Source organism: Ranitomeya variabilis, chromosome 5, assembly GCF_051348905.1.
Source record: "Ranitomeya variabilis isolate aRanVar5 chromosome 5, aRanVar5.hap1, whole genome shotgun sequence".
Classification (NCBI taxonomy): Eukaryota; Metazoa; Chordata; class Amphibia; order Anura; family Dendrobatidae; genus Ranitomeya; species Ranitomeya variabilis.
Genome location: NC_135236.1, coordinates 660,845,479 through 660,859,051, shown reverse-complemented (window position 1 = coordinate 660,859,051; position 13,573 = coordinate 660,845,479). Strand labels below are relative to the sequence as shown.

At 38.5% G+C, this 13,573-nt stretch overlaps 1 protein-coding gene across 1 annotated transcript in view; it reads left to right on the top strand.

Annotated features, from left to right (window-relative positions):
• The window catches only part of ANO2 (anoctamin 2), a 249,373-nt gene that overhangs the window by 75,022 nt on the left and 160,778 nt on the right, over positions 1–13,573 (top strand). Inside the window, exons 4-7 of the mRNA XM_077266525.1 lie at positions 7,193–7,291; positions 8,575–8,729; positions 10,592–10,646; positions 11,040–11,091. Of these exons, the coding sequence (XP_077122640.1) occupies positions 7,193–7,291; positions 8,575–8,729; positions 10,592–10,646; positions 11,040–11,091 (361 nt within the window). The remainder of the gene's footprint in view (positions 1–7,192; positions 7,292–8,574; positions 8,730–10,591; positions 10,647–11,039; positions 11,092–13,573) is intronic.

Sequence of the window (13,573 nt, the reverse complement as noted above, 5' to 3'; positions counted from 1 at the left end):
TTGATGATTTTGAGATGACTTATGACCTTGACTCATCCCCAGAACAAGCTGAAAAGTTATTTCTAAAAACATATTATGCAAATGGACTCTACAGAGATGAAGAAAACTAGAACTCCAACTCCACCTATCAGGGATAGCATTCCACAAAGTCAATATCGACCCTTTAGAATAAGAAGCCAAAGAAGAATCTCTATTTGCAGACACATGTTTCACCGTGTTTGCCCCTCATCAGTGCAAAGCAGAAGATCTGATTTGGCTGAGTGATAAGGAGCCAATTAATAAAGAGCTTTCAGTTACCAGTATGAGAATGAGTACATGGACATTTCTACCAAATAAGAACACACCCATTTTATAAATGACCCCCCCAAAAAAGTTACCCCAATGTCTAGAGCTGTTATCAGTGTGGGACTTTGGTTTTCCTTACACTGAGTTTTCTTATTCTGACAGTAGCCTATCGATCTGTCTGGCTACCCTGAGGTTTAGTAACATGGCTGTAGATACTCTGCTGATGAGACACATTACACGATTTCAAGCAAATTTTTTTTTTTACTTGCTAGGGAATTCAGAGGTTTCTTGACGTCAACTCCAGGTTTTTCCAGTCTGGACATTTCCTAGGGGATTTTTTTGTATGTATTTCATTATATTGAATGGGAAGCAAGTTGTCTTGAGTGCATCATTACTAGATAGCACCATTACTCTATATTCATACACCGTGAAACCTCTCTTTCAAGGACCACTCCATTTAAAGATCTTCCCACCCCATCTTTTGACCAGATTTAATGTTCTCCAACATATATCACACACCGTGAAACCTCCCTTTCAAGGACTACTCCTTTTTAAAGATCTTCCCACCCCATCTTTTGACCAGATTTAATGTTCTCCAACATATATCACACACCGTGAAACCTCTCTTTCAAGGACTACTCCTTTTTAAAGATCTTCCCACTACATCTTTTGACCAGATTTAATGTTCTCCAACATATATCACACACCGTGAAACCTCTCCTTCAAGGACCACTCCATTTAAAGATCTTCCCAACCCCGTCTTTTGACCAGATTTAATGTTCTCCAACATATATCATACACCGTGAAACCTCTTTTTCAAGGACCACTCCTTTTTAAAGATCTTCCCACCCCACCTTTGGACCAGATTTAATGTTCTCCAACATATATCACACACCGTGAAACCTCTCCTTCAAGGACCACTCCTTTTTATAGATCTTCCCACCCCACCTTTGGACCAGATTTAATGTTCTCCAACATATATCATACACCGTGAAACCTCTCTTTCTTTAAAGATCTTTCCACCCCATCTTTTGACCAGATTTAATGTTCTCCAACATATATCATACACCGTGAAACCTCTCTTTCAATGACCACTCCTTTTCAAAGACCTTCCCACCCCATCTTTTGATGACCAGATTTAATGTTCTCCAACATATAATACATGTTTGACATCTTCTGTAAGAAGACCGCTTTTTGACTCAATTTTGAGGAAGCATCTTGAAGAGGTTTCGCTATATATATAATTTGCACTTCCTCAGTTCCAACACACTATTTAGCTTGGCTGAGCTTTTATGTATTTTCATTGGGGAGATTAGAGTATGCCAATGTCAGACATCTTTGAAAGTGACTTATCTCCTAGGAAAATGAAAGAATCAGGCCTTGTAACTCAATATGTCTGATCCTTCTCTCTCCTGACAGATGACTATCTGTTGGGGAAACACTGAGAAACTGTCATACATGTGAGATGATCTGACAATCCGGCTGAATTGGGCACATTAAGACAACTCTTAACAGACCACAAGTCACAACACAACCAGTGATGGCCACATATAGATAGACGCAAACACCATAGATAACTTCCATCAGCATTTCGCAAACTCATGTTTTCGATAAAGTTTGTCATCTCACGCCACTGATATCTTGGGATACTGAAAGTCGCTGATCGTAATGCTCATGTTGTGTTTCAATGGTTCATTGGAATCTTTGCATTTGGGAATTTGATACTGATCTCTTTATACAGTAGTTTGTTTCATTAGTCCTGAGACTTCTGAATTGGCTCAAACTGATACACATTGATAGCGCGTGAAATTTGTCTGTTGTCTGTTGTCTGTATAAGTCCCCTCTATAAGTTGTAAAGCGCTGCGGAATATGTTGGCGCTATATAAATAAAATTATTATTATTATTATTATTATTATAAATTTGAGAAGTTCCGCTTGTTTCCTGCACAGCGTCTATCAATCATATGATATGATTGTTGTGTCAGATCACATACTATTCACAAATGTTGTATTATCAGAATTTTATGGTTGGAATGCTTAATGATAAGAACACAAAAAAAGGTAATTAATAAGTGACAGCTAAACCAGTCACTTGCTTATAATCTTAGAAGTAAATTGAAGTTAAAATCATGAAAATAGTTTTTCTTTATACAGGTGTGCTTTCTTACTGTTTCTCCCAGCTCAGCCTTAGATAGGTGGCGTGAGATGAACAGTTTTGAAAAGTAAAAAGCGATACTCTGTCAGGAGATGTTTATGCTATATATATAGCCCTCTCACTCACCGGTGGTATCGCCACATGACGGACCTGGGTAATAAGCATCATCCCCTTTGCAAGTTTCCTGCCAAGTACTGGAGTGCTGCTCATCTCTTAGCACATCACAGCCCCACAGGGTCACATTAGCTTTCCCCCTCCTGGGTGTTCCTACTGAAGGGTGGGCTTGCCATATGTCTTACCGAGGCACTCAGTTGGCATTACCATCACCAGACTGCATACAGCCACCTTTATTCCCATAATTTCATATTACATCCAGTTTTCTCCAATAAGGATATTCTGATGAAGGTCCTATGACGGGCCGAAAACGTTTAATTTAATCTATTTGGTCTGGATGTACAATAAAGAAGGAATCATTTTTTTCAAATACTGAGTGCCAAGTAATTTTTTTGCCTAATTGTATGGGTGGGACGCCTGACTTGAGCACCACCAGCAGCATTATTCCGGAGTACCGTGTTATTTATTTCCATTGCCTTTCCGATAATGGATAGATAGATAGATAGATAGATAGATAGATAGATAGATAGATAGATAGATAGATAGATAGATAATAGATAGATAGATAAGATAGATAATAGATAGATAATAGATAAATAGATAATAGATAATAGATAGATAGATAGATAATAGATAGATAATAGATAATAGATAGATAATACATAGATAATAGATATAGATAATAGATAGATAATAGATAGATGATAGATAATAGATAGATGATAGATAGATAATAGATAAATAGATAATAGATAGATAGATAGATAGATAGATAGATAATAGATAGATAATAGATAATAGATAGATAATACATAGATAATAGATATAGATAATAGATAGATGATAGATAATAGATAGATGATAGATAGATAATAGATAGATGATAGATAGATACGGTAGATAAATAGTTAGATAATAGATAGATAATAGATAATAGATAGATAATAGATATAGATAATACATAGATAATAGATAGATGATAGATAGATAATAGATAGATAATAGATAGATGATAGATAGATAGATAGATAGATAGATAGATAGATAGATAATAGATAGATAGATAGATAGATAGATAATGGACAATAGATAGATAATAGATAGATAGACAATAGATAACAGATAGATAGATAGATAGATAATGGACAATAGATAGATAATAGATAGATAGACAATAGATAACAGATAGATAATAGATAAATAGATAATAGATAGATAAATAGATAGATAATGGACAATAGATAGATAATAGATAGATAATAGATAGATGATACATAGATAGATAGATAGATAGATAGATAATAAATAGACAATAGATAATAGATGATAGATAGATAAATAGATAATAGATAGATAGATAGATAGATAATAGATAGATAATAGATAGATGATAGATAGATAATGGACAATAGATAGATAATAGATAATAGATAGATAGATAGATAATAGATAGATAATAGATAGATAGATAATAGATAGATGGATAGATAGATAATGGACAATAGATAGATAATAGATAGATAGATAGATAATAGATAGATAGATAATAGATAGATGGATAGATAGATAATGGACAATAGATAGATAATAGATAGATAGATAGATTGATAATAGATAGATAATAGATAGATAATAGATAGATGATAGATAGATAATGGACAATAGATAGATAATAGATAATAGATAGATAGATAATAGATACAGTATATAAATAGATGATGGATAGAATAATCTCAGTCCAATATTACTCAGTATAATAATCAGTATACGATGAAATCATTACCCGTGATGTATATGTAGAGAGTCACTTATACCGATTCACTAAAAATACTTTTTCACCAGAATGAATTTTATTAGACCAACATAAAATAAATACTAGAATTGTACTGGAAGGAGAATCGTTACTTGGAAAGCTTCACAATCCATAAAAATATATGGCCCTTTTTATGATTGATTTTATCCCCCTGAATCTGCGCGCACCGGCTCGCCCTCCCAATACAAATATTCTGCATTTGCAAAACTAGAATTGTGTAACGTGAGGCTTTCAATGATGTGATAAAAAAAAATGCCAAATGGTTAAGGATTGGAAATAGACAGATTTATGGGAAAAAAAAATACTTCCATAGAGAAATCTCTGAAAATGAGATACTGAGATTTCGTTCTCATGCCCTCTGTTCCTACTGACACTTGGCCCAGTCAGTAGATGGTGCGCAGGTCTGCTCTGATCATTGTGGGGATGGGACATCTTGCAGACAAGATGACCTGAATTGGAACTTAAGCCTTCAAATTTAGCCCTCCATGACTGAGCTTAGTCACTGCCATGTGCTAGACCAGGCTGGGACTTTCTCTCGAAATCTCATGGAGGCCTGTCACCTTTAGATGACCATTAATGGATCTTCTGAGCGAGCCTTCAAGTCTACTCGTTAATGGAACAAGATCAAAGGTCTTCTCCCCAGAAATTTGTACGATGTCTCCTCTGTAGTGTCAGATACGTTTGTGTGGTGAGAATCTTGTTCTGGAGATTTAGTTTGTCTGACCCAGAGCTTGAGGTGGATTTACTTCAAAATTTGTCAAAGATTGTCCTACAGGAGCCTCCTGGAAGCCCACGATGAGCTGTGCTTCCTGAAAGTTTCCTTATTTTGCTAACTTCCATAGCGCCATCTTATTCCGCAGCTCCTCCTCACAGCCCCTCACTTGGCCCCCATGAAATAATAAAGCCTATACTCACCTCCCGTGTCGGCGCCGTTCCCGCGGTGGCAGCACTCCATCTCCTGGGGATCATGTGCTGTTGTTGTGACACGTGACACCGGCACCCAATCAGCTCTGGCATCTCTGACCCCGCCTCCTGTCGAATCAAACAGGAAGAGGAAGTCAAGGATCAGCTGTAGCCTGGACTTCCTGTTCATGTTCGAAGGCGGGGACAGTGATGTCAGCTCTGATTGGGCGCCGGCATCACGTGTCACAACAACCCCACCCAAACCCAGGACCGTGAGTACTGACACCACGGGAATGGCGCCGGCATGGGACAAGAGTATAGGCTTCATTATTTTATTAGCGCCAAACATTTTGATAAAGAAGGGGTTGTCCTAGTAGTGGTGAACCCCTTTAACCATCTCCGTCCCCATCAGGCTCACAAGTTTCCTATCAGTATATCTTTGGAGTATGGGAGGAAATGTTGAAAGTCTAAAAGAGTATTAGTCACCAGGTTATTTCTACCCCTACTGAGAGCAGCATGATGTAGGGGGTAGAAACCCTAATTCCAGTGATTTTTCACTTACTGGTCTGTTTGCTGTAGTTTTTTCTGCTCTAGATCTAGCAGATCTCTTAAAGGGAACCTGTCACCAGGGTTGGCCGATAAGAGATATGGCCATCACCTTTCAGGGCTGATATACAGCATTCTGTACCCAACCCAACCTGCAAGAGAAGAAAAATACGGTAACTTTTATTATACTCACCTGCGGGGTGGTCCGGTCCGATGGGTATCACTGGTCTTTTTCCGGCGCCTCCCTTCTTCTTGTGATGCCATCCTCCTAATCAGTGATTGGGAGTGGAAAAAGATGAATATTGAGGACTACAAGGCAGAAAGCTACAGTAACTAATCCTGCAGTGATAATTTGCTGATGATAAATCTGTGATTTTATCAAAACTACAACAATCAGTCTAGTAAGTGAAACACCCCTGGAATCAGGGTCTCTGTCTCTACATCATGCTACTCTTACGTGGCAAAAATTTAGTGACAGAATCCCTTTAATGATTCAAGTTAGCTGTGAATTGCAATGTTTGCTACCTATCACTACAGAATAAAGTTCTGATGGGCTGTGAGATGCTGTGTGAACAGCATGTTATAAAAAAAAAGGGCTATTATTCCTCATAGATCCCTAGTTAAAGGGAATCTGTCAGCAGGTTTTGGTATGTAATCTGACAGCAGCATGATGTAGGGACAGAGACTCTGATTCCAGCGATGTGTCACTTTGTTGACTGGGTGCAGCTATTGTGATAGAATCGCAGTTTTTTCGGCTGCAGATCTAGCAGAGCTCGGAATGCTGAGCTCCGTATAACCCCGCCCACACCACTGATTGTCAGCTTTCTGTGTACACTGTATGTTGACAGAAAGTTGCTAATGAGTGGTAGAGGTGTGGTTGGACTAGAAGGCATGGGGCACCTAGTCCTGTAGTGATAATCTCTTGCTGATAAAACACTGATTTTATTGAAACAGTAAAACAGCCTAGTAAGTGACACATCACTGGAATCAGGGTCTCTGCCCCCACATCATGGAGATCTCAGATTACATATTACAAAAACCTGCTGACAGATTGCCTTTAAGCATAACAAAGTTTAGAGGCAATGCTTCTTGAGAAAAGAATATTCAAAATAGTTATACTCCAGAAAGAAGAAAACAAGCTCTGTGCCGCCACCGACAACTACCTGCCTTGTAAGCCAATATCTGATGAACTGGTATTGTATTTTTTGACGCATACTCAGCGTTAGACCTACTTAAGTTTATGGTCCAACATTTTGAAAAAATTCTATAAATTAATTTTAGTTCTTCGTCTATATTTCTTTTGCACAAGGATATATATAATATGTCATATTATACCACCCTTATTATGGTAATTGTTTTTCTATTCTTTTTCTTAGGCCAAGAACCAGGGTCTAAACTTTGTAAGAATTCACGCACCATGGCAAGTTCTAAGTCGTGAAGCAGAATTCCTAAAAATAAAGGTGCCCACCAAAAAGGTAAAAAAATGGCCATTGAAAAAAGGCCTGGCTGCCTATAGCTGTCGATCCCAAAAGGGATCATATATCAATGGATTTAAAAATATATTGCCTTCCTCATGTAACCAACTGTGTATGCAATAACACAAAATATGACAACTTATTGAACATCATTAGGAGCTCAGGGGCCCTGACCAGTTGCCTATATGAGGCCAAGGAGCCTTGACTTCCTCTTTAAAGATAATATTTCACATCAAGAGTGGCCGGCATTTTCTCTTATTTTATTCTTGCTGCTCCCCTTTAAAAGTCAGTTTTTGTTTTCTTATAAATCCATCATAGGGTTCCAGAGATATGGGCCTTTTTATTTAGAGCTGATTTTTGTGGTCTTTAGGAAAGTGGGAGTGACTCAAAAATGGAGCTGCCTAAAGACACGCCCCTGAGGATCCCGTGAGCCACGCCTACTGTAAAAATTAGCACTAAATAAAAATGTCCAATTCTCTGGAACCTTATGGTGGATTAAAAAAAATTAAAAAAAGCCGAATACACAAGGGAGAAGCTGGATTAAATAAGAGCAAAAAATCCTCTTTTGACACGTCCTCTTTCAGTTAAAGATGCTTCTCTATTATTAAAAATGTAACGTGTATATACTCTTTAATTTACTATTGTCATGAAGTCCTGCCTATCTAGTCTCCTGCAGCGCAGCTCACTTGTAATTGATTGCCTGTTTGTTAGACATGTGTTGCGGTGGTAGAACAAGCACGAGACATTCAGCCGTGGGGATGAAGCATATTTTTCGAGCACCCCAAATACACTTGGTTAGCATGTAACCAAGTGATAACATGGCATGATAACGCCTTATCCAAGCACATTCGCTCATCGCTGGTTGTGGTAGTGGTAGGAAACCCATTATAAGCCTATTATAGCCTTCTAAGTTAATAAAGGGGGCCTTCTTATAACAAAAATAACAACTAGTCTAAGCAGAGAGTGCCTACAAAGAGTGTCTCCTTTTTTGGAGGACCCATTATGCCCAACAACCCATTGATTTCAATAGGCAAAATGTAATACTCTTTTTCTCCTGCGGAGGCACTGCAGGAAAATTAAGCACTTGCTCTTCCATGCAGATTACTACTGAGATCTCAGTGGGGGTAAAAACGGAGTTTAACTTATTTTTGGGGAAACCTTCTAATAAAATGAGGCTTGGAAAAAACAGAAAACTTTCTTACTGTAAAGGCTATTATTTGCTCGTGAAAAAGTATGGAACACTATGTCCAAACAATATTCAGTTACTTTTCCCTATTTTTCAGATGTATGAAGTGAGAGAAGATAAAGGTTTCACGGTAAAGCTCTCCGGTATATGGAACAAATGTACCAAGCCTTTACAACCCAAAGTGCCACAAATTAGCGAAAACGCAAAGATGAAACCGCTGTCTTATCCTTTCTCCAGAGATAAGATGCATCTGTGAGTAGACCGAGCCTCATCCTATGACTTCAAGTATGGATTGAATTAACATAACTGGAAGAATATGTGAAATATGATTAAACAGTTGTGTTAGAAACATAGAGAACATACCTCAAACCAGCATCGCATGTAACCACCATATGACTGTGATAACGATAAAGCTCCACTGTGAAAAATTCACACGTCTGATGTGAGGAAATTTACTAAGTTCGTCAAGGGTATTAGTTATCACCATTTTTTCTTCTATGTTAACCCATTCCATCTTCTTTCGTAGTCTCAAGCCCCAAACAGGCCATAGATATCAGAGCTGTAGGTCAAACTATCGTTAGGCCTACCACCCATTGAGAGTCATGTTCCACTTAGTCAAGTATTAGTTCTATAAAGATTTTTAGATAATTCTAGGTAAAAATTGAACCCATGTGATCTTCATTTTCCCCACACCCTGTAGCTTCTAAAGGATGTAATAATTCTTAATAAAACTGGCAAAATCCAACCTTCTTGGTGAAAGAAAATGATGAATTGAGGCAGGAGGTAGATCCAAGAACGCAACTTATCACCTATCAAGATGATAGGTTGTTAATAGTTCGAGGTGTCATAAAGTTCCCCACCAATCAAGAGAATTTTATGCTTGAAATTGAATTGTTGAGGACAGCGCCTGGCTTTAAGGGTGCTTCAATAAATTAATTGGCCTCAGTTGTCTTCGATAGATGTCTGTTGTCCTCTAGGTCCAAAAGCTCCTCAAGGTAAAAATTTTCATTGTTAGAGGAGAAGTCTTGATCAGATGATCTAATAAGCCCTAAAAAGTTGTCTATCTAATGTGGACAACCACTTTGACGCACTAAAGATCTCTTGCTGATTCACCCAATGGACCCAATTTTCTAGGATCTGGCAGTGGTAATCTTTCAGAGTAATTTCATTTTCATAAAACATTTGACATGTCATAGTCAGAATTTTTGATCAGTGAATGTCCGGGTGCAGAGATCCCCACCAAAACTCTAAAGCGTATAGCTCATTTGAATACTGCGCTCCTCAGGTACACAGGGTTCGCTAAAGACTGGCTCAAAGACATTCAACTCTGAGGACAGCTGTGCTAAGCTGAGACTTCTGGCTCTACCATTTCAGTGATCAGTGGTGGTCTTGGCACAGTAACTCCACTGATTGTTTTACTGAAGGAGAGAGACACTCCTCTTCTCGGGTAGGCATGGTTTGCTGAAGATAAGCACTTAGGCCCCGATTCATCAAAGTAATTTTGCTACAATTCTAGTCTAAATTATTTTGAAAAGTTGGAGTTGTGCAAAAATTTTCATGGCTTTGGGCATTTTTACGCCAGTTTTACACAGCTCTGCCAAATTGGCCGAGCTGGATTGTGACGGTGGCTCAGAAGAGGCACGACTACAGCTCATCTAATTCATGATTGAGGTGCATGCCACTCATAAGATTCTGATTCATTTTGATACATGCGCCTCTTAATGAAACAGAAGTGTGGCACTCCAACATGCCTCTCATCAAGACCAGCTTGAGAATCACCAGTCTTGATGAATCAGGTCATTGACCTTCTATTGAGACTGTCTTCTGTCAACCTTATGAACATTTTTCGGCTGAATACTTTTCCCCTTCAGTTTTAGACATTGGTGGAGGTCTCAGTACCTGGACTCTACTAACCCAAACTTTCCACATGTCACTATAACCGGTGAATAGTAGGACGTCTAGGTTTCTAAAATGGGACCAACCAAGCAGGAGGTCTGCTAAGATTTTTCTTCATGACCAAACATCTGTAAATCAATTCATGAACATCATCCAATCTAATTCTCCAATCAGTAAAATCCAACTCTGAAGATATTAATGATATATTCACATTTCAGGTACAACATCAAAGACAAGGACACATTTTTTGACAATGCAACGCGCAGTCGAATAGTAAGTATGTCTTGCCTACGGTGACAATTTGCCCAGATGTTTTGGCCATCTATGTGTTCATTGTAGCTGATGAGCAAATATATAAAAATACAGTAAAACAATGTACGAGTGAGAAACCTAACATTTTGCCCAAATAGATGTTTAGTTTATTGGTTCCAACAAGGAAAGACTGAACAGTCAGAATACCAAAGGATCCTCTGGTGGTCCAAGGCTCTGGAATAATATTGGACCCCAAAGGATTGACTGAAGACAACTGCATTTGGTGTTAATCACTTGTTACTAGGGTTTATGTTTTATGGGAATTGTTTGACCTAACCATGAAATGTTCTATCCATCTATCATGTCTGGACCTGTCATAATAATTGATCTGATTGATAATTGTATTTGTGCTAGGTCCATGAAATTCTGAAGAGAACATCTTGTACAAAGGCCAAATACAGTATGGGTATGTACATTTTTTTATATATATAGTTACATAGTTACATAGTTATTAAGGTTGAAGGAAGACTGTAAGTCCATCTAGTTCAACCCATAGCCTAACCTAACATGCCCTAACATGTTGATCCAGAGGAAGGCAAAAAAACCCCATGTGGCAAAGAGTAACTCCACCATGGGGAAAAAAATTCCTTCCCGACTCCACATACGGCAATCAGACTAGTTCCCTGGATCAACGCCTTATCAAGGAATCTAATATATATACCCTGTAATATTATACTTTTCCAGAAAGGTATCCAGTCCCCTCTTAAATTGAAGCAATGAGTCACTCATTACAACATCATACGGCAGAGAGTTCCATAGTCTCACTGCTCTTACAGTAAAGAATCCTCGTCTGTTATTATGCTTAAACCTTCTTTCCTCCAGACGTAGAGGATGCCCCCTTGTCCCTGTCTCAGGTCTATGATTAAAAAGATCATCAGAAAGGTCTTTGTACTGTCCCCTCATATATTTATACATTAAAATAAGATCACCCCTTAGTCTTCGTTTTTCCAAACTAAATAGCCCCAAGTGTAATAACCTATCTTGGTATTGCAGACCCCCCAGTCCTCTAATAACCTTGGTTGCTCTTCTCTGCACCCGCTCCAGTTCAGCTATGTCTTTCTTATACACCGGAGACCAGAACTGTGCACAGTATTCTAAGTGTGGTCGCACTAGTGACTTGTATAGAGGTAAAATTATGTTCTCCTCATGAGCATCTATGCCTCTTTTAATGCATCCCATTATTTTATTTGCCTTTGTAGCAGCTGCCTGACACTGGCCACTGAATATGAGTTTGTCATCCACCCATACACCCAGGTCTTTTTCATTGACGGTTTTGCCCAGAGTTTTAGAATTAAGCACATAGTTATACATCTTATTACTTCTACCCAAGTGCATGACCTTACATTTATCCCCATTAAAGCTCATTTGCCATTTATCAGCCCAAGCTTCTAGTTTACATAAATCATCCTGTAATATAAAATTGTCCTCCCCTGTATTGATTACCCTGCAGAGTTTAGTGTCATCTGCAAATATTGAAATTCTACTCTGAATGCCCACTACAAGGTCATTAATAAATATGTTAAAAAGAAGAGGGCCCAATACTGACCCCTGTGGTACCCCATTGCTAACCGTGACCCAGTCCGAGTGTGCTCCATTAATAACCACCCTTTGTTTCCTATCCCTGAGCCAGCTCTCAACCCACTTACACATATTTTCCCCTATCCCCATTACTCTCATTTTATGTAACAACCTTTTGTGTGGCACCGTATCAAAAGCTTTGGAAAAGTCCATATATACTACGTCCACTGGGTTCCCTTGGTCCAGTCCGGAACTTACCTCTTCATAGAAGCTGATCAAATTAGTCTGACATGAACGGTCCCTAGTAAACCCGTGCTGATACTGGGTCATGAGGTTATTCCTCTTCAGATACTCCAGCATAGCATCCCTTAGAATGCCCTCCAGGATTTTACCCACAGTAGAGGTTAAGCTTACTGGCCTATAATTACCGAGTTCAGTTTTTGCCCCTTTTTTGAATATTGGCACCACATTTGCTATACGCCAGTCCTGTGGTACAGACCCTGTTATTATGGAGTCTTTAAAGATTAAAAATAATGGTCTATCAATGACTGTACTTAGTTCCTGCAGTACTCGGGGGTGGATCCCATCCGGGCCCGGAGATTTGTCAATTTTAGTTATTTTTAGACGCCGCTGTACTTCCTGCTGGGTTAAGCAGGTGACATTTAATGGGGAATTTTTATCACTAGTCATATTGGCTGCCATGGGATTTTCTTTTGTAAATACTGATGAAAAAAAGTCATTTAGCATACTGGCTTTTTCCTCATCCTCATCCACCATTTCCCCCAGATTATTTTTAAGGGGGCCAACACTGTCATTTTTTAGTTTCTTACTATTTATATAGTTAAAGAATATTTTGGGATTATTTTTACTCTCTCTGGCAATGAGTCTCTCTGTCTCAATCTTTGCTGCCTTGATTTGCTTTTTACAGAATTTATTTAATTTTCTGTATTTATTTAATGCCTCCTCACTACCTACTTCCTTTAATTCTCTAAATGCTTTCTTTTTGTCCCTTATTGCGCCCCTTACAGCTCTATTTAGCCATATTGGTTTCCTCCTATTTCTAGTATGTTTATTCCCATACGGTATATACTGTGCACAGGTCCTATCCAGGATGCTAATAAATGTCTCCCATTTTCTTTGTGTATTTTTGTGTCTCAGGATATCGTCCCAGTTAATTGCACCAAGATCCTCTCTCATCCGTTGGAAATTTGCCCTCCTGAAGTTTAGTGTCCTTGTCACCCCTCTACTACCCATCTTATTAAAGGAGACATGAAAACTTATTATTTTGTGATCACTATTCCCCAAGTGACCCCCAACCCTTATATTTGATATGCGGTCTGGCCTGTTGGTTAATATTAGGTCTAGCAGTG